This window comes from Thunnus albacares, chromosome 4, assembly GCF_914725855.1.
Source record: "Thunnus albacares chromosome 4, fThuAlb1.1, whole genome shotgun sequence".
Classification (NCBI taxonomy): domain Eukaryota; kingdom Metazoa; phylum Chordata; class Actinopteri; order Scombriformes; family Scombridae; genus Thunnus; species Thunnus albacares.
The window spans coordinates 33,538,694-33,560,639 of record NC_058109.1 but is presented as its reverse complement, the minus strand read 5'-3'; the positions used below and the strand labels follow the sequence as shown (position 1 = coordinate 33,560,639).

The 21,946-nt window shown below is 38.2% G+C and overlaps 1 protein-coding gene across 2 annotated transcripts in view; it reads right to left on the bottom strand.

Moving 5' to 3' along the window:
* Positions 1-7,576: 7,576 nt before the first annotated feature.
* The window catches only part of fbln2 (fibulin 2), a 78,358-nt gene continuing 63,988 nt past the window's right edge, over positions 7,577-21,946 (bottom strand). For both annotated transcript variants that reach the window (XM_044349534.1, XM_044349535.1), the window contains exons 12-17: positions 21,348-21,476; positions 19,468-19,593; positions 17,965-18,081; positions 14,808-14,936; positions 12,752-12,875; positions 7,577-9,586 (exon numbers count right to left, since the gene is read on the bottom strand). In XM_044349534.1, coding sequence (XP_044205469.1) covers positions 9,226-9,586; positions 12,752-12,875; positions 14,808-14,936; positions 17,965-18,081; positions 19,468-19,593; positions 21,348-21,476 — 986 coding nt within the window. In that variant the 3' untranslated portion in view covers positions 7,577-9,225. The remainder of the gene's footprint in view (positions 9,587-12,751; positions 12,876-14,807; positions 14,937-17,964; positions 18,082-19,467; positions 19,594-21,347; positions 21,477-21,946) is intronic.

Genomic DNA, 21,946 nt, shown 5'->3' with positions numbered 1-21,946 from the left:
AGTCTGATATGTTTTTGATTACTGAAGCTGCCATTAGCTGACACTGCTTGCTGATATTCAAGTTAAATGTTATTGCTCATCAAAACATCAAATCTATGTATCCAGTCTAGTTTTTTCAATATTGCTCTTTAAAAAAGCCTCCTAAACACCATATACAGACTATCATGGATAGGTAGGATTTTCAGCTGAAAACATGGATAGGGGTAAGTTGACAGTATGTACAGAAAGACACACTGATGCTGTAAAAAAGTTTTTATCTATACATGGTTATTGTCTGTTTTTGTCCACTACTCCTGGACATCCTCCCTCCATCACTGTGTGGAGGTGGAGGTGGAGGTGGAGGAAGAGTCAATTCAAACTCATGTAAAATCCAGTCAGACTGTGCTGCATTTGTATTATTGCTTCAGGCAAATATGTTTGACCTGACTGGATATGACAAAAATATATATAATATTTAACCTGATTCCTCTAACACATCAGATTTTCCATCAGTGAATGCCACACATGCTACACTTTAGTGTTTTAAACCAGAAATGCAAATCTTATCTTTCATGTTATCTATTTTTAAATAACTGCATTTTTTAATCTGTGTACCTTTCCACATATACTGTATAATTAAGAGGAGCGGTGGGAGCAATTATGATAAAAATGAGGGGTAATTTTCCATAACGGGCCTCTCCAAGAAAAATACTCCATCACATGAAATAGCATTTCATCATGATTGCAGTTATGACAAAGAAGAATTAATCAAAATGAGACTCTGCTTGTCACATCAAGGAGCATTCCAAAACCCATTAAAACTGGGAAATCTCGATGACTAATCGTGAGTGTGCCGACAATTACAAGGTACGCCATGTGGTAAATAAAATGAAGATCTTACGCAAACTGAAGCTTTTCGATTCCTCAGTGGGTTTTGTTAGGTATACACAGGCCTCACAGACTGGTACCCCAACAGGACCTGGCGTTGCCGTCACAAAGGGAGTCTCTGCCTCTGCTTTGGAAGAAACACATCACATTTATCCATGGAAAAGCTGACTCATGATTTCATGGAAGTCTGCATGATAACATCCACTAATAGCTTGGATTGACACATTATTACCCTGGGAAGGTGATTGAACACACCAGTCAGTTGGAATCAGTGGTGTGGTTCTGTATTGAGGAAGCCCCCTGTGAGAAGAATGGGAATGTGTTTGTGCTCACATGTGCTGGAATGGAAAATGTAGGCATGTATTTGATGTGCTGAAGCTCAGACAGGTTACGCAAGTGTATTGTGCAAATGTACATTCTTTCAACAACGTACTAGTGCAGTAGGATTGGTGCAGTCTGCTGCCCTCTACTGTCAAACTGCTGCTCACTGACTGGGGTCACCACAAAGTTTAAGAACGTGACTGAGCTCTTTCTATTGGTTTCATTATGCAATATTTCCATGACATCAGACATGAAAATATAATTTTTGTCATTCCAAGGTTGAGATTTCAGCTACAGAAAATCTAATATGATCGGTTAAATGTCTGATGTTGTAGATTCTGCTCAGGTTACAATATGCTGATATTTACTTGTGAGCCTCATTAACCAGATTTTGGCTGAATATTTGACACTGACAAAAACTATTTGAGTCTTGCATTTTATTATAACAACAAAAGCAACAGAATTCAGTTGGCAAAAAAGAAATCATCAATGTACAAATATACATTTTAAAAATGAAATGATGGATGACAGTAAAACAGACTTTTATAGAATTTGCCAAACATGTAAACTGCAAACAGTAGTATCACTTTTTAAGATGAAAAGTAATGTGAGGGAGGAAAGTTTGGGAAATATGGATTACAAGTGTGTAAAATTAAACATATTTTTGTAAAGATTTATTTTGTAGATTACCTTATTTTAGCATTTTTATTGGGATGATTTCTATAATTTAATAAATGGTAACTATATTTGTTTTATATTCTAAAATATGTTTATTTTTGTGTAGATTGGAAACTTCATAACACTGCGCACCTTTCCTGAAGCGTTACTGTTTAGTAACTGTTTAGGTTGCAAGTGATGTATCATGTTTATTATCTGTGTTTTGTTGTCCTCAGGTTGCAGTGAACATGAAAGTTAACAAGTTCTACTTAAGAAACTGTCCCTGTGACTTTCACTTACCCACCACCTGAAGGTACTTTTAATGCAGTAACTATCAATTGTAACCTGTGTTAGAACAGAGTAGAGTAGAATAGAATAGAATAGAATAGAATAGAATAGAATAGAATAGAATAGAATAGAGTGTAACTTTATTGTCCACCAGGGTGCAAATTGTCTTCAGCTCACCGAAGCCTGAAGACGCACTACACATGATTCTTACAAGAAAGAGACAGCAAAGCAGTCAGTATAACAAACACAGAGACAAGGTCACATTACACATTAAAAACAGTTCATGTCATGTCTGTGGCTTAATTCTCATCTGTCACTTTTCAGAGGTAAGAATGCAGCTGGTACTTGGGATGAAGGACTTCTTGAATACTTTTTAGTATTTAGTTTAGTATCTAAATTTTTAGTTGCCAGAGACATACTCTAGACATACAGAGACATACAGCAGGTTTGTGGACTGTTTATTTTTTCAGTGGTTTTGTGGATTAATGAAATATTTGCTTCTCTCCAGCATGTACAGCATGTAACCTGATCAAACTGTTCAAGTTCTTGACAAGTTTTTTTTTTGAACTTACAACCAAATCTCTTCTTCTTCTTCTTCTTCTTCTTCTTCTTCTTCTTCTTCTTCTTCTTCTTCTTCTTCTTCTTCTTCAGCAGATGGAGTTTACTCAGTAGTCATGGAGTTGGACTCCTGGTCGATGACCTTTGACCTTTTCCCAGTCCATGATGTGACTGGTTTTGGCCAGCCATGTAAGGGAGTCCCACTGGGATGCTTTAAAGGATAAGTTCACATTTTTTCCAACTGTATCTTAAAAAATACTGACATGCACATTAAAAAAGTTATTGGTTGCTGTAATTGTTTCTCCTGTCCACAGTGGCCGTCACCTGGCAACAACGATTTTCTGTGTTTTGATTCGGCGACTACCTCTGATCCTAACAGCCTGTAGGCTTCACCACAGGCTCAAACTCATCACGCCGCTAAGAGTGGGGTGTGACTTAAAAAGGAGGAAATGGTGAGTAATGGATAATAAGTTTTGCGAACTAGTATCAAAAACATTGTTTATCGTCCCAGGTCAGATAATCAGACTTTAAGCTTATGTGGCTCTAATATGTTTCTCTTCATTGATCTGTGTGTTCTTTGCTGGTGAAGAGGTGAACACTTAAGGAAACTCACACACCAGTAAAATCATCTCCTGTATCGTTTCTGTGGTTGCCATGGTCACATGGTGAAGTGTGGCGACAAGATGAAAAAGTTTAACCATCATGAACTTTGACAGCAGCGGTAAAGAGCTATTTCAATGTAAGTATACTTTGTTTTCTGCAAAAATAAATCCTTCATTTCAGTTAAACCTAGTAAGAGGCTTCAGCAGTGGTTAAATCAAGTATCATATTAGCACCAAATTCCCACTTCTCTCCCTCTGTTGTGGCTCAAGAGGACAGCGTCCATGAAGGCAAAAGGAGAAATTTCATACCAAAAAGACGTTATTGCAATCGCAATATTGGAAAATAACCACTTGATGTATATATATCACAAACTGCTGAAGAGTCATGCTAGCTTCAGCTGAACGTTTACATGTTTAAGTTTCATTTGGTTGAGGACAGAAGATGGGTGTTTGTGTGTGTGCATGTTTTATGTACACTGATTTGTCAAGATAATACGAAAAATATTGAGGTTGAGTTTGTTACATAACTAGGTGTTACTAAATAAGAGGTATGGCCTGTATGTTGCTATATAAGAAACAGTGCCTGATAGTGAAACAATGCCTATCATGATATGAGACATATTTAATCACTTTTTATACAATCTTGTTGAGTAGTGTGTGAATATCTAACTTCTACCTAGCTATCCATCTCTCTATCCATTTTTGGTTTGGGTGTACTCTAGCAGGTATTGGTTAGCATACAGTCTGATGCAGTGAAGCGTGGTGCTGGAGTTCATTTACTAAACTGCCCTCACAGCCTGCAGCTGTTTGAAGTAAAATCAGCCCAGCACAGAGCTTCTGCTCCCAACTACTTCACCATCCACCAGTAAAAGCTGAGCTCCACTTTCTTCACATCTCCATTTACAGTCAGATCAAAGCCAGGCGGCCTGAATGCTCAGCGTCAGGGTCACTGATCACTTTCTGTAACACATTGCTTTCATTTCATTGCCTAAGCTCTTCGCTTTTATCAGAGTTTTACTGATGTGGCTTTTTCAAGGGTGCGCTGTTCAACCTTGCTGCCACATTTCTACAAGGAGACTGTCTTCCACCCAGAATTTTATCCTTATGGGCTGTCATATCCTGTCTATCAACATTTATATTCCACATACTGTATACATTTATAACCAGTATGAGATACTATTGTAAAACCTTCCAATAACATCTGACTAATTAAACCAATCTTTCAGTAGCTGACAGCTCTGTACAGTGGGATCATCTGCCACACTCTTCAGTTTTATGGGATTCATATAAAAATAAAAATTTTGCTGCAGGTATTACAGACTTTTTATTTGTATTATCAGCACAGAACCAAAAACAGAGAAAACACTAAGTGGCTAATATAGTTTAAGGCATTATCAGCAAACAAATACATCACTGTATTTGCTAGCTGTAACCCTGATTTACTGTAACTCTTATTTTTCTGTTCCAGGATTACTTCCAAACATGACATCAGCAGCAAATAAATGAAATACAGTTCTGCTGTTTTTGCTACCTCCATGAGACCAAGTCCAAGAAAACCCAATAAAACTTTGCTGTTTGTTATAATTCACACAAATAAATATGATTTTTATTCTGTAATCAACCCAGAACAATATAATGCAAGACAGGAATTGAAATCCCTGACTCCTGAGCATCTATAGCTTCATAACTCCCTGAGTGACATGCAGTGACAGGTGACAGTGACAAGTCCAATATTCACTCTCCTTTAGCTCTGATTTTGCTCATTACCAACTCCTGAGGGAAATATCTGTCTCTTTAGCTGCTAAATGCTCCACTGTGTTCACTGTGAACCAAAACAGTAAGGTTACAGCTGAACAGCTAAACAATGAGCTGACACATTACACATTGTCAATTCAAATATTGCTATTATACAAAATATTTATTATAGTTGCTTTAAGGATTGATGTCTTCAATAGAAACATATAGGTTTTAGAGTCACAGACAGTGTGAAGAAGCTGCTGCTGCTGAAGTTTTAGAAATGTATTATTAATAAATTACAAAAAACTTTGTTTTTTTTCATTGGGCTTATTGACAATAGGAGAAACATGGATAGTACAAGCCTTATTCTTTTAAGGCTGGTGATAAAACTAATATCTGAATGAAGTTTAAGAAAAACATCCTATTTTGTAAGTTATGTAATTATACAATAACTTTATAAGCAGACTTCCAGTAACATTATTCTGCTAACGCCTGATAGTAGTTAAACCAATGATGACAGCAGGGCGCAAGCAGTGCAGTGAGACGTGATGAACTGTTGGCATTTAAGGCGTTAGCAGAACAATGTTACTGGAAGTCTTGTCACATATATCTTGTTGTCTTGGTAACCCTTTGAAGTCAAGACAGATAATCAGAGATCACACCCCTGCATGTGTGGGACGCCACCTCAATAGCCGGATGTGTTTGGGCTTCAGCAGAGAGGAAAGAGGCCACCCAGTGCAGACCAGTGTCACTGCTTCACTGGCTGGGCAGTTTCCTGAACAAACCCTGTATCATCACGTCATACAGAAGACTGTGAGCCAAATGGACCACTAATTCTTGTGACAAATATCCTGTTTCCAGATGCTTTTACATTTTCCTAAATTTCAATTGTTATAACTTCATCATATTCCATCAACAATATTTGATTACAGTCTGGTAGATTGTTCCTCACAGGAAGAGATGTGCTACTGGTCACACTGACCGACAGATGTATTGTATTTTGTTTATTTACAGCAATGAGTACTGAGCACCAAAGATGGAGGCAAAATCAAAACAGTGCAGTATAACCCCTTTAGATATTTGAAAGAAGATAAGACATATGGCTTGCGGTTGGTGTGTTTTTCAATTTTGAACCAAGTCGATCCACTAAGCGTATCGGGGGTGAAAAAGAAAGCGAATGTGTGTGTGGGTTGCTAAATAAAAGCTCTGGCCTCTTGGACCTCTAACCATCTCAGGTATTCAAAATTGTCTTTCTGTTGCTTCACTGCATTTAAGCTACCATGAATAAAAAGCAACAGGTACAGTACATAAAAGCTGCACTAGCAAGCAGAAGCTTCACTACAGATAGGTGTTTTATTTGTATGTTTTCATGAATTGTTGCCATAATCAATATTTCTGTATCATCAGTGGACCAAAAGACTGATGTGAAAGAGTTCACTTGTAATGACAATCCCAAAGAGAATTACTGAGAATTGTATCACCCTTTAGCTCGCTGTTTTGGGCTTATTACCCTTAAACTTGTTTCCAGCAGCAGCTGTTTTCAACATTTAACATTTGCCCAGCGCCAAACAGCTGACAGACCAGGTAGGCGACTAGCTGGTGATCATAGTGGAGCATTTAGCAGCTAAATAGACATATTTTTGTCAAGAGTTGGTGGAGACCAAAGCAGAGGTAGAAAATAGAATGAATAGAGTGAATAATACATCATGTGGCCATGACTCCCCATGTCTACTAAATGTGTAAACAGGCAATTTTATAAGGTGTTAATATGTCAGTTTTGTATTATTCTGTTGCGCCCAAGTGGCCAAAAAATCTGTTAATGCTGCTTTGTGAAAATACCACTGCAGGCCTTAGGAAAAAAACAACAACAAAACAGATATTAGCTAAACACATAAACACGTTGTTCACTGCAGATATGACGATTTTTGGGACATGTTAGACATTGCTCTCCATCACCATCATCAAAACACCAAATGTGGGAATATCTGTTCAAACCTGAGTTCAGACTTATGGATAATCTATGACAAGGACACTTAATGTTGGTTTTCAGCCATCTATAGTGTCATCCCAAAAATATGTGTGTTGATATTATCCTCCACAACCTTGTATTGGTCAGACAGTGGTGTTTATTTACATGGTGACCTGTGATAGATTCACCCACCCTACTTTCCAGTCGAGATCTGTTGAAATGTGCAGCGTATATTAATAGGCTGTGGTAGCAAAGCACACCCTTTCCAGGGTGTAACTCATACTAAATGTGTGTTATAGGAGTTAAGATAAAGCAGGAAAAACAGTAAAGATAAGGACTTCTCAGACTTGGTGTGAACCAGTTTATATTCAAAATAACATCTATATTAAAATGTTGCTGTACTAAGAAGAAAATAAATAAGTTTTCATTTACTTTAACACAGAAGTCTATCAGCTGGTGACACTTCTCACCAGTAGGTGGGGATGTTGGCTCACTGTTCACTCAGGATGGAAATAGTAACAACACAGAGACGTGTGCAGCATGCATTGATGTGGAAAAACTGACTCTGACACTGTGCTAGAATTTAATCTGTACTTTTATTGAGAAATTGATAATCATTTATTGATTTATTGGTTTACAGATATAAATGTTGTGTGGCGGCTGAAACTGTACATGCTGTGTGATGCCAGCAGACTGATTCATTCCTGTAGACTACACAGGAATTTGTCTAATGAGTACAAGATTGCGTGATTTTTACCCTGAGATAATTACAACACAGTAACATAGAAAGATATGTCCAATAATAAGGAAAGAATATGACACTTAATATGACACTTAATAATAACATGATCAACAGTAACACTACATTAATATTCTCAGTGCTGTAAATGACCATACATGACTTGTTAATGTTTCCTAGTGTGTTTTGCACTGAATTTCAACAATTACATTTCATCAGATCACATCTTTTAAAAAAAATAATATACACCAAATGTAGATAAAATGTATTATTTGAAGCATCTGCTACTTTTTTTTAACCATGTTAAAGAAATTGGGTATTTATGTGGAGTCCCAAAACAGACAAAAGTGAATTAAAAAAAATAAGTGAATACATCAACAAAAAACATGTTGCTTAACTAATTAAAATATAGTTTAAAGGAAATATAAGATTTATGGTTTTTTTGTATTTAGCAAACACACACACACACACACACACACACACACACACACACACACACACACACACACACACACACACACACACACTGGACTCCAATCCATGATCTGTATGTACATGGACATGCCCATCTCATTGTCACATAAGGACGAGGAAAATAGTCAGTGTTGCATGGAACATAGGAAGGAACAAAAGGAACAAAAACCAAAACAAAAAAAACATAAATTAATAAATGGTGAAAGAAAAAGGGAAAACTATGTAGTTTAAAAATAAAAATGAGCTAGAAAAAAATATATTTAATAGAGCAAAATAAATGAAGTTTTAATTTATTTTATCCACTGATTGGTGGTTAAGGGAAAAAAGCATTTTCTTTTTTACCAACTGTTTGGAGGTTAAAGGAAAAGGCTTTCTATTTCCTTTTACACTCCATTTTAATTATTTAACTAACAATTTTATTGTTTGATGTATTCAGTTCAGTTGAGTTTTGACTCGTCTGATAGGCTTTTAGTACATTTTGTCAGCTTCGGGGCTCCTTATGAGACAAGTGCCCTTAACTTCTAGTGCTGCAAAGGTTTCTTCAGACATTTTCATGAATAATTCTCATAAAAATTAACATTTACATAGGGGGAGGTCAAAGAACAAGAGTCTAAAAGAGAGTAAAGCAGAGCACAAACCACCAGCTCAGACTTGTGCAGTGACCCCTGCAGCACCTTGCCACTATCCATACAAACAAACTGCCTGAGTCAACCCTAGCAACGGTGGTGCATAAAAGCTTAATTATGTTAGCAAGAGTCAAGCTGAAAAATACTTTGGTAAATACAAATACAAAGTTTGTCACAAAATATGATTGTCATTAAAGTCTGCAAAATGTCTGACAGCTTGATTGAATCACCAACCTGCCAAAGACTGAGACAGAAAAGCAAACAGCAAGTTCTTTGGCAACATTTTACAATTTTCTTGATTAATGCTTGATTGTTGGAGGGCAGTCTGCACATATGAAAGTTTAGCACCATATGAAATGTCCAGTCCTTCTCTGTTTCTCTCTGCTGTTACATAGTGCTGGATGTGATGAAGACATAGATCCTGGCGAGGAACGAGGTGAATGTCCCCTGCCTGAGCAGCTTCATCTCAACATCTATCAGGAAGTCTTTGGGCTCTCGGACTTGTCTCTTCAGGTAGACAGCGCCTGTGAAGCTGTTCAGCTTGCGGGTGCTGAAGTAGCCCTCCTCGTTGCCCTTAATGATGCTGATGACTATGTGGTCACCCGAGTAGGCGGGGGAAGGTCCTATTCGGAAGATCTGTGCAGGAATGATGATGTTGGTCTGGAAGCTGAGCTGGTAGTACGTGATGCGAACGGGGGAGTTCTGACAATCTAAGGAGTTGCTGGGACAGCTGATCCGCTCACAGCGTCTGAAACCCAGATTGACATAGACAGACAAGGAGAGGAAGAGGGTGGGTGAGTGAGAAAGTAATTGGATGCAAATGTTCTAAACTCTCTTGGAACAGAAAAACTTTTTGTGAATGCATTTTACTGTGAAAAACGTATTTTGCTGCCTACACACTCTAAACTGAGACAACAAGTATAATAGTAATTTGTAAAGGTAGCATGAGCACTTTAGGATGATGGTTATGCAGCGATTACATTTCTCTACTGGCATTTCAGCAGCGAAGTGCCTTCTGAGCTTTGAAAAGTAACAGTGTCTTTTTTATTGATTCTGCAGCATGCAGTTGTACAGAATTATCCAAACAATATAAATAAGGGAGTTCAATAAAAAATTTTTAAAAAGCATGTATCTATACAAAATACTCGGTAATCTCCAAACTTAATCATTCAACTCTGTGTCATTGGTAACATAGTTTCACTGTACCAAATGATGCATTTTTGAGTATCCTGCTTGTGTTATTGTCTTTTAGCCCAGCCAATGAGAGTGCTACAACCCTACTGTCACAGCTACCGGCTGCATACAATCCTACTAATGACCTGTGCTGTACTCTGTAGGTCGCTGCTAACCACATTTAATCTAACCATGTCCCAGTTCAGTTTCAGCCGGGGGCCTGTGTTGCATATCACATCTCTCTCTTCCCTTGTTTCTTACATCTGTACTACTTTATCAGCTATCCAATAAAGGTGATCCCAATGAAATGGAAATGGTTAGAACTCACACCATTAATATAGCAAGGTTAAGCTAACTAATATCGTTAACATTATTTACTGGTCCACACCGAATAATCAGATGTGACGCTGATGTTTCTCTGACATTGTTCATTTTTAATTGATATGTTTGTTCACCGCTGATGAAGAGGTGTAGAACTGATAGCAGTAAAATTAGTTCCTGCATGATTTTTCTCGGTGTGGTTTCTGTGATTGAAAGTTTTTAAGATTTTTTAAAAGATGGCAGCTGCAGATAGTCCTCGTCACTGCCCGATTTGCATCGCTGCCCGATCTGCACCAAACATGTGCAAGTGGGTCCACCATCTTGGACAGCTAAGTACGGCAACACCACTTGGACAAACAACATTAGAGTTGAGTTTTGTCACTGCCTGATCTGTGTTGCACATGCACAAGTATAAACAGCGTAATCTGTACAAGAGAGATGTAAACTTAAACATATATTTTGCATATTATTTATTTTTATCACAAAGTAATTTCCTGATTATTTGAGAGGTCTTAATAGCTTTTTTGTTCGTTGTTATCTTAGAAATAGAGACAAAGAGTTGTAGTTCAATACAGTACAGTACTATACAGTACAATGTAGTTCAATAGGTGTGATCTGAAGCACTCTAGCCTTATGGATGGATAGGTGGGGGTGGATAGGCTGGGGAGATGTAATCTCTCAGAAGCTGATAATACTCGAAACTTTTCATTTTTGTTGATGTAGTAGTACAGTAGTTATTGAGCAGTGACAGAGGACTGTTAAAGTCAACTCTAATGTTGTTTGTCCAAATGGAGTTGCCATACGTAGCTGTCAAAGATCGGGCAGAGATGCAAATCGGGCAGTTACAGTCCTCCATGTTCTCTCCTGGCATGGCTGACATCTTGTTCATACTGGAAAAACAGAGGCAGCAGCAGCGGCCCTCTCTGAAAGAACCTTGCCTGGTCACTCACTCAGTTTTAACATTTCCCTTGTCCATTAGCACAGCACAGGATGCATTACATGCATGCATTACAAATCTATATTTCTTCATATTAACATGGCTATATTATTATGAAAATTTTAAACATGGGGCTTTGGCAGACCTCAATTTACAGTAAGTTAAAGGGCCTTATTTTTTTCCAAATTATTTTCTGTAGTTTTCCTTTTTTTATGATCTCATTTGTTAGTTCAAAATTAAGTAAATAAATAGCTATTTTTGCTTTTCATACCTTGTATCATTGAGGCTTAATCTGTCAGCACACATCACAAATCTAAATGATTGTATGGTAGCTGTACAGCACGACAGATGGACAGAATTAACAACTAGCTTGTGAACATAGTGCAGCATTTAGCTGGCAATAAGATAGTAAGATAATTATTTCAAGCACTGGTGGAGACCAAAACAGTGCTAAAAAGTGAGTAAATATTGGACTTACATGTGTCAAATGGACAAAGACATGAATCCAAATGGATGCTAATATGTATGCTAATGTGGATACATAAATAGGCAACTGTTTGCTAACCCTTTGCTACAACAAAGTTTTAAAGTGATAATATGTCAGATGTTATGTTTTCAGCTTGTTCCACTGCCCCTAAGTGGCCAAAAAATCATACTATGCCAATAAAGAAAGCTGGCGTCCTCAGATGGACACTTGCAGTGTTTTTCCAGTCTCTATTCTGATGTTCTGTGACTGCTTATCTGCTTATCACACAGAAGAATATACAGCCTGGAGTAAAGCTTGGTATAGTGCACCATAAAATGTGCACAGCTCATGCCAAAACAAAACTGTCTTGTACCGTGCTCCAATGAATCACAGGGTGGCACTGAAGGCATACCAGGAGACATTTTAATCTTAGCCACTGCCAGGTCTACTCATGAATGAAAGATGTCTCCCCATGCCAAGCCAGGCCACGTCACACTCGGGTTAATAAGGTATCTTTTGATGACACTGATAAGATATGCCTTGTGGGCTAACTGGTCTGTGTGCTGTTTCTGTCCACTGGAGCGCAGAGCAGGGAGAGCTGCAGAGACGGCCCTGGGAAGCACCGGCTGATCAAAGTCATCTGACTTCATCGTGCCGCTCAATGGGAGTCATGTTCAGTTACTAGCCAGCCTCAGTATCTGCCATAGGTTCACAGCTAATAAGGACCTTCTGCGCAGCACACTGCACTGCAAGGACATGGATGTATGGTATTTCTCATTAGAGGAGGACGGGCAGACAGGATCTACAGTGGAGGAAAATCTATCGAAAAAACCCATGGACACAGGTCAGTGCTGAAAGGGTCAGTACATCAGGATATAACTGCCCGGGGTGTAGCAAAATGACCTTAACATATACAGTGAGCAGAGACTGTTCACCAATAAATATCCCAAAATAAGGAATACCCAGATGCAACCAAGGGGAAAGTTGCTGTTTTGAGAAAAAAAACCTTGACTCACGTGTCTGACACCTTCTTGTAGTTGTGAGGGCAGTCAAAGGAGAGACATTTAAAGCCTCCTTGCAGGTTATAGCAGTTCTGTCCATATGAGCAGTTGTGTGTGCCGGTTGTGCACTCATCAATATCTGAAAAAAAATGAATAAAGCAATAACCACACTGACAGTATCTGAAAGTTTGATTTTGAACAGAGCAAAAAACATTTTTTGGCATTATATTTTTGTCTTGACACTGGAAATGGTTTCCTTTTTTGGGTTGAAATTCCATCATATAATTACATAACTCATTCAACTTGACAAAACATTTCCACCTTAAGTTCGACTTTTACTATTTACTATAATATTACTATGCTTTTGTCAGAGTTTTCAAGCATATAACATGGTGTTCATCAGCAGATGGAGTTTGCTCATTTGTCATGGAGACAGTGTTATGATTTCATCAATGGCACTTTTAAGACTTCTTGTCAATGTTAAGTTAGAGTTAGGTTAAAGGTATAGTTCAGCATTTTGGTTAATACACTTACTTGCTTTCTTGCTGAGACTTAGATGAGAAGATTGATACCAGTCTCTCCAGTCTAATATCTGTCCATTAAATATGAAGCTACAGCTAGCAGGTGATTAGCATAGCTTAGCATAAAGATTGGAAGCAGGGGGAAACAGCTAGCCTGGCTCTGTCCAAAGTTCTTGCTATTCTTACTAATATTGTATCTTGTTTGTTTAATTTGTACACAAACTGAAATGTATGACATTTCTTGGAGACCAGTGGCTGGGTGCAGTGACTTCCTGGAGTCTTACCAGACAACCAACAGAGACCAATATAATAATTCTTTATATGTATAGCACTCCTTTTAACAAAGTTACATGACAAGACTCTAGTTATAGTACATAACTCCATGTGAAACCACAAATTGTTTCTGTTTGTACAAATTAAACAAACAAGTTACAGAATGTTCATTAGCGCACTGTTACCCCCTGCTTTCATGTTAAGCTAAGCTAATCACCTCCTGACTGTAGCCTCATAGACAATTTAACAGACTGACATGACAGTGGTATCGATCTTCTTATCTAAATGAGCATATTTACCAAAAGGTCAAACTTTTCCTTTAATGCTTAAAAGTAAATTGGTATGTATGAAATTATAACTACAGAGCTTGCATATCAACAGATCTATTTCCATGACAACTGAGCAAACTCTGTCCACTAATGAAGAGTGGACCTTGAGCTGAGATTGCAGTGAAACTGTATCAAACGTGTTTCTGAAGATGAATGAGTTATGTACAAATTGGAAAGAGCACACTCATTAAAACTTTAGTCCTTCATATTTCTAGTGGTACTTTATAATCCTCACAGCCTCAGTCTGTGTTGTAAAAGCTGTAAATGTTATGTGACAACATGCCAAATGCAGATTTTGGGGAAGTGTGGTGCTTGTGTGCTCATTAGTTTTCTTTATTCTTTTAAACAGGCTTCAATCTTGTTTTTTAATTATTTTTACACACAGGAAACATAAAAGAGGCTAAAGACTGTCAGAGTCACTCTGGCATGCACAATAAGTGCAGCCACTTCCTGCATTTTTAACAAAGTTCCTTTTCGGTATTTTTTTAATTCTCTTAACGATAAGTTTGAAAGTTTCTACTAAAGACAAAATATTAGATGAATAAGTAATGGCATATTGCAGAGTAATTGATATCATAAATGAATGCACAAATGAATTCATCTGCGCATAAAACACATCAACACAGTTTATACTTCATTTATAATTTGACTGGGACCAATTACAGTAGATTTTAATGCTGGATGTAAACAGTGTGTCACATATGTCTGCCTGTAGTTTCCAATTTGTGGAAAAATACATTAAATGAAGGAAACCAAAACCTCTTAAACAGCTTTTTTCTCTTAACATAATTTCAGTGACCTTTGAAAGTTCTCAAATGTAACACAAAAAGAAATAAAACTATAGAAAACAGTGTGTTTCAGAGATGGGAAAAAAAATCAGATCTATTTTCAGTACATTTAATGGACGTGTCTATGGGACATGTTCATGTATGTTCATTGAGGCCTCACCTCTGCAGGTGCGTCCGTTGGTGGACATGACATATCCATGAGAGGGACAGGCACACTGGTAGCTGCCAGCAACATTCACACACTGGAAGGTACAAAGATTCCCGATGCTCTGGGAGCACTCGTCAATATCTGTTAAAAAAAGACACACACACACTCAACAGTCAGATTAGAGCGCTGTGAGGAAGCCACAGGCAAGTTCAAATGAAGCAGTAGGACTTTTCCTCTTTATCTTTGTGTGTGTCTGCGTGTGTTCTCTACACCTATGTGACCGTTTTCCCGTCTGAGCAATTAACAACAGGAGCTATCTTAAGGCCGTCACCCAAAACAAAATAAAATCTGTTACTGAAGACAACTGTCATGCTGCTATCAGTTTGGTCTCAGCATTCAACCAAACATTGTATCATTATTCAGATCAGTGGAGTCTTAATATTAAGCTTTTGATTTGATTTAAGGGTTATTCCTTAAACCTGCAGTGCGGAACTTTTACATATAAACGAATGTCTGTTACATTCAAGCCCTTGCCAAATGAGTTTACACAATGCTGATTAAGCCTATCACCGGCAGATAAATCTCTGTATTTCACAGTATACAGAGTTTTTAAATCTCATGTCAGGAGGGACATTCCCGCACTGGCCCTTTGAATGTGCACCCATAGACGTACGCTGGCTGAACCGGCTAACTTCCAGTTAGCCCTCCGCTACCTTGAATGGGGATAAAATAATTAAATCATGTGGCTCTTCTAGACTTTCTAAATGTTATCTGACCGAATGGATCAAATTCTGATAGTGAAAGGAACCATTCTGCAGGGGTTGTGTGACGCTCAAAACAATTTATCCACCGTTGTGCAGTTGCAACAGTAGTGACAGAGTAGACTTCAGCATTACGTAAGAACGTGTTGATAGTGTTTTTGTAATTACTTTCACTGCCAGAAGGGGGAGACAAAAGTCCCGCACTCCAGCTTTAAAGCAAGTGTTTCTAAAGTCCCGTTTCAACCAAAAGTTCCAGGGACTCCTCTGGAACCAGAGGAACTAATGTCAGGCACTGAACTTGAAACTTTAAGTCCTTGTTGTGCAGTCCTGTTTGCATTTCCACCCTATCTGCAGAACCAAGTAAATCATGCAAATTAAACCCATGAGGAAAAAAACAACAACACAGATTTGTCCTGTTGTTTGTATTTACTACTGCATGATTTAGATGCAATGAATGAATGATAAAGAAATGCAGAGAGCATCTCTCAAAAAATAACGTTTTATTTCTCTCATTCATTGCTTTGTTATCCGTACCACTGCTCTCTCTCTTCATTCCCTCCCTTGCTTGCTAAACCACCACCTCGCTGTCGCTCTCTTTTTCTCTTGTTCTTTTTTAGAATGAGTAGGGAAGCCGACAACAAAGCCTAACTTTACTTTTAACATTAACAAACAAAGAGAAATGCCCTCCCCTTGTCCTAAATCGATACTAAAGCACTTTCTTGTCTTATGAATGAAGCGGTACAAAAGTTGAAGCAACTGTGCTGTGTGTGTTTGACCAATCAGTGATAGTCATCCCTGCAAACCCCACCCCCAAGGTTCCTGTGCTTTTGGGGGGTAAAATAATCTCCCTGGAACTTCATTTAGACCCTGGATCCTTTGGTGGAAATGCAGGTGGAGGAACTGAGTTTCTCAAAAGGTTTTTTAGTCCCTGGGGAAGGTTCCTGCAGTTGAAACGCAGCTTAAGACATTGTTTTGAATTTTAATTAAAAGTGTTATAACTCCTACAATCAATCAGTCCTAAGAAGAACCTGTCTACTGTGTTACCCAAATTCAGTTTCCCTTTCTGCTCCTATAGAGCTTTGATGTTGAATACCATTCAATTTGTACTGCTGCAGAGACATACAAAGAGCACTCCAAAGATGTAGCATTGAATTCTTTGTCAGACTCAGGAAGGACAGTTAAAAAGATAAAAATGGATACAACAGAACCTGACAATCCTCACATTCTTCTTTCCTTACAAGTAGCTGGTGTCTACATTACCCACAAAGCAACATGACTGCTGACAGTTAGGTCTTAAAATCAGATGTGTTACAATATGCTAGTAGCACCTAATGTAGCCTGGAACTGCTAACCTCCAGCAGTGCTGAGGAGCTACAGAGGTCTGGTAACCTCACTTTTTTCTAACTCCACACCCCCAGATGTTCACACCACAGACACAACCAACGCTGACTCAAGTGACATCACTTGAGCAATTTATCAGATTTAACACAGCTCCCTCTGGAGACACAAAAGACTTTATACTACTTTTTTCACATATGTAATAGTACTCCCTATCACTGGGTAACACACTTCAATGTGTAAAATTAGTGGAGTTCCCCTTTAACTGCAGTCTCTTCAAGGGAAGTTGTTGCTGAAGCCATGTGTGTATGTGCTTTTTGAAGAAGTTCCTCTTTTCTGAATATATGAATGCATACAGTTGCTGATGCAACCAGACTACAAGCCTATATGAACTAGTTTTCTGCAGTAAACCTTGTATCTTTAAATAAATAATAAACTGTGGATGCAGGACTGTCAATACCTTGCCTGCATTACCTTTGACTGTTACACTGGTACTGACATTCCACTCTCTTCTGGCACCACAGTATGCAAAATCTAGTCTTGATTTGTTTGTTTTTTTATATTGATTCTACTGCCAACTTTCATTCATCACTAACAGTTTTATTCTGCTGTCTCAACAAAGGGAAAAAATACTGAGGAAAGACCACCAAAACAACTAGTGTTGAAGACTAATTTAAAGCTACTATGTGCAGAATTTTTAGATGATTAAATCTGAGGTGTATGGGCATGCGTTGTTTGCTACTACTACACATACGAGCTTTAAAGGTGCATTAATCGTTTTTTTTTTTCTTTTACCCCAGCAAAGCGACTTCATAAGTGAAAAGCACATATATACAACATATTATCACAGTATAATGTTGTTGTGACTTACATGCTAGCCCTCCATTGTGTATTTATACATCTAACAGACATGGGACAACTTAAATATTCATTTGTGTTTTTGTCCTAACTGGCTGATGTAACTCCAGTATTCGCTCTATTTTTAGCGCAGGTTTGATCCGTCAACTCCACCAGTCTCCTGTTCTCAATCCTTGGTAGAAAATCCTTATTGGAAGCAAATTTTCATTTACCTTCACAAGTGTGTCCATCCTCTTTCAAGTAGTAGCCTTGCCGACAGTAGCACTGATATGAGCCATAAATGTTGGCGCACTCCTGGCTACAAGGGTTTTTGTCACATTCATTCACATCTAAGAAAAGAGAAGCACACACATGATTAGAATTATTTCTGTTTTTCATGTATTTAATTGAATTAACTGCATTTAACCATTTAGGCAAAAATGAGCTCCACCCACAGAGGCTTAAAGGGTAAGTTAACCTCTTACCACACCCAACAGTGATGTCACATTGTACTGAGTACACTTCTACATCACTGCAGTGGGTGAGAAAACCACTGGATGTCAGCAAAAACAAGATTTTTCAGGGGGTGTTAAATTGCTCGTCAAAAGATATCAAAGAGAAACATCAAAAGAAAAAAGTCAAGGAAAAAGGCTTCAGATCACGGATGTATTAAGAAATGGATACAGTGTTGGAGGGGGGGCCAAAAAAGCCCCCCAAAAAATCAACTTCCAAGTCTAAAAAAACATGGATCTTCTGCATCTTTGTGGCCAATAGAGCAAGCGTACTAGTGAAAATAATTAAATCATGTGGCTGTATCAAATTTATCAAATTGTGATAGTGAAATGAATCATTTTGCGGGGGTTGTGATGCCAAAAAAGTGTATTCACCGTTTTACAGCCGCTCCAGTGTACATCATGTGACGGACCCGGAAGTTGTAATTACACAGTTAGTCTGCTGTGCTAAATTGTCTTCAAAATTCAGCACTGTTCCTGGGGGCTTGCTTCAGAGTGTTTGAATGACTACAAGTGCACCACAGCAATGAGTGCTTAGAACCAAAGATGGAGAAAAAATTTGAAATGACACAGATTTTCCGCACATTACCACTTCAGTCATTTTAACGGTGCAATGATGGCTTCTGAAGCTATTTGTTATTACACTGATTCCCCAAGAAAGACAAGCTTCAAGTGTCTGGAACAAATTAATCTGAAAAGCACTAATCAAAATCTAATGATATCGCACAGACATGGTTTTATAATAAACCCTGATAAATGCAAAGCTTCACCTTTGGATGAATGTGAATGGAAACCTTCACAACTTGATAAAGTTCCCTGAATAATGGCTGTGACAAGCTGAACGTAAAGTTAATCACGCTCTTGGTCAGCTTTGCTCTTTGAAGCATTACCACGTCTTCAACGCACTGATGACTGACAGCACCTGAACCTGGAAACCATTATATAGGCACTGCTAGAAGCCGCCGCATCCAGGAGATGGAAACTAAATTAAATTTCAACAGAAAACAATTTTTGCTGATAACAAAGACTTACAAAGGACTCATAAACAGTTCCATCAATATATATATATATTTTCTGTCCGTGTGAAAGCCTGCACTGGGCTCTTGATGTCAGCACTCTCCCCAGAGGCTTATCTCTACGCCTTATGTTCTTCAAGGAAAATAAGATAGTCCATCTAAATAAGGTGGCATTTAAATGTTCAGTGTGTTGTGTAGTATAGCTTACCTTCACAGTTCTTGCCATCAAATGCTAGGGAGAAGCCGGCTGTGCATGAGCAGTGGTAGGAGCCTGGGGTGTTTTCACAGGTCTGGGCGCACAGTCTGCCAGGATAGCGCCAGCACTCATTTACATCTGTCAGTGCAGGAGTAGGAGCTATTAGACGGAAGACAGATACCTCCGGGCCACTAAAGACTCTACGCCACTACTCATTCAGACATATAAAAAAATTATATGTAGGGTGACTTTTTCACCTTCTTAGCTAATTTTTCAAATCCCAACGTACATTTAACAGTATGCTGAACATTTCACAGTGGTTTTCATATTAAAACGTTACTGAAACAGGAACATTCAAACCTATATTATCCTATTGGATTTTGGAACAAAAACTTCAAAACTACTCCTCTTCCTCCTCCACACACTGTTTGGTCTGTTGCCTCCTCCTCCAACAGTAATAGGGGGAATGTGTGTTTACATCTGCTTTTTGACCCACCTGTTATCTATCCCTCCCTTAATTTGTCCTGCCAAACTGACTGCTCTATGAAATATACTTTATGAAGGCAAGACACTCTCCGAACGTTATTTTCATGTTGTCTTTAATGAACAGGTCTGTGTTATTTTAAGTGAAACAGCTGTCGATTAAGTCGTGGTTATAATCTCTGCTGAATGAGGAGTGTCAGAACTTTAAAACATGGTGCCATACATTTAAATAGCCACATGTTTAGCTAAATACTATGGAAGATTTTAAATGCCTAAATAAAATAAAATCAAACCATGAAACAATGTGAAATACAATATACATAATTGCAATTATTTCACCTTTTGTTTTTCATAACTGAATGAGTTGCTTTTCACTGTGACATGGATTTTCCATGCCACTACAAATCTAATCACAATACAGAAAACAAAGTGAGGAGGATTGAATTATAGTGTTATCCAGCAGAGAGCAGCAGAGAACAGCCAATACTAAATTCTAAGTACTGTCATTAGGTTTAATGAGGAGGTGAAGGGGAACTTCTTTTAGAGATGGAGATGCATCATCAATTGTGCCATGGTAGATTTTGTTTGTACAGCTTCCTGCAGCACAATTCATCTTATATCACAAAGGTAACTAAATGCACAGTCTGTAGTAGTGTCCCTGTAGCCAGCTGGTTCCACAGGAAACTGTTTTAAGACAAAGCCAGTGTTTTAAGATTTACACATTCTGGAGTCTGTTTTGACAGTTTCAGTGTTTGGGCAAGAAAAATTCTGTTTTAGTATGGATGGAGGGCTGAAATGGAGAGAAAAAGATGTATTTACAAATCTTCCCAGCTTAGTGTGAATGTACTCTCAGTCTTTGACTGAACAGTGAGTGGTAAACTGAGATTTCTGATGTCAGAATCATCATCGTTTTGTATCACTGAGGAGTCAGACTGCAGTTTTCTCTATAAAATGTGACAATGCATTGCATTTCTTTTGTTCCACTGTAGGAACAAAATAAGGAAATAGTAAATAAAGTAGTGATTTCAGCCACAGCCCTGATCTCCACAACCACCTGCTCACCTGTTCCACTAGATCCAGCCCAGTAACTTGAATTATGACAGTCTCTTCAGTTAGCATGAGATGTAGGCTTCACAAGAATACCACTCTTGCCTTTTTTTTTACTGGACTTTAGACTAACATTATTAAAATGTAACACTCATATCCAAAAGTATTTCAAATGTGCAAATAGAATCTGTTCTGTTGAGTTAAATCTGACACATTTACCAGACAACCTTTGTTTCTGTGGCTCTGAGCTTTAACTGAACCAGTGGGATAATGTCTGCCTCCAGAGCAGCTCTGGTTTCAAAAACTGTTTGGACGACTAAACCTCCAACTCGCTCATCATCACCTGACACAGCGATACATACCGGTGCAGACTTTGCGCAGGGCGTCATACTGGTAGCCCGTCTGACAGTCACAGCGGTAGCTGCCAACGAGGTTGTGACAGATCTTGCCCGCTCCACAGCGGTGTGTCCCCATCTGACACTCATCAATGTCTGGACAGTCAGAGACAGATAAAGCACCTTAGCAATGACCCACTCTGCACCTGACTGGCTCTACCTTAAACCCCTGCTCGCAACACTAAATACAGTATAAATCACACAGTTACAAACACATACTCTTCTCTTTATTGTGCTCACTCTCTCCCTCTTTATGCAGAGCCACAAAATCACATTTGACCTCAAATATTACTCAGAATTGTAACACTACTGTCTAATGATGCTTACTTAACTGTGTATGTATGTATGTATGTATGTATAGATAGATAGATAGATAGCTAGATAGATAGATAGATAGATAGATAGATAGATAGATAGATAGATAGATAGATAGATAGATAGATAGATAGATAGATGTGAATTGATTAGTTTGATTTGAGCCAATTTTCATATGATTTTAAATTGATTCATTGTTAGCATCATTTATCAAGCAAAAAAGCTCTTTGCAGCTTTTTCTTGATTATATC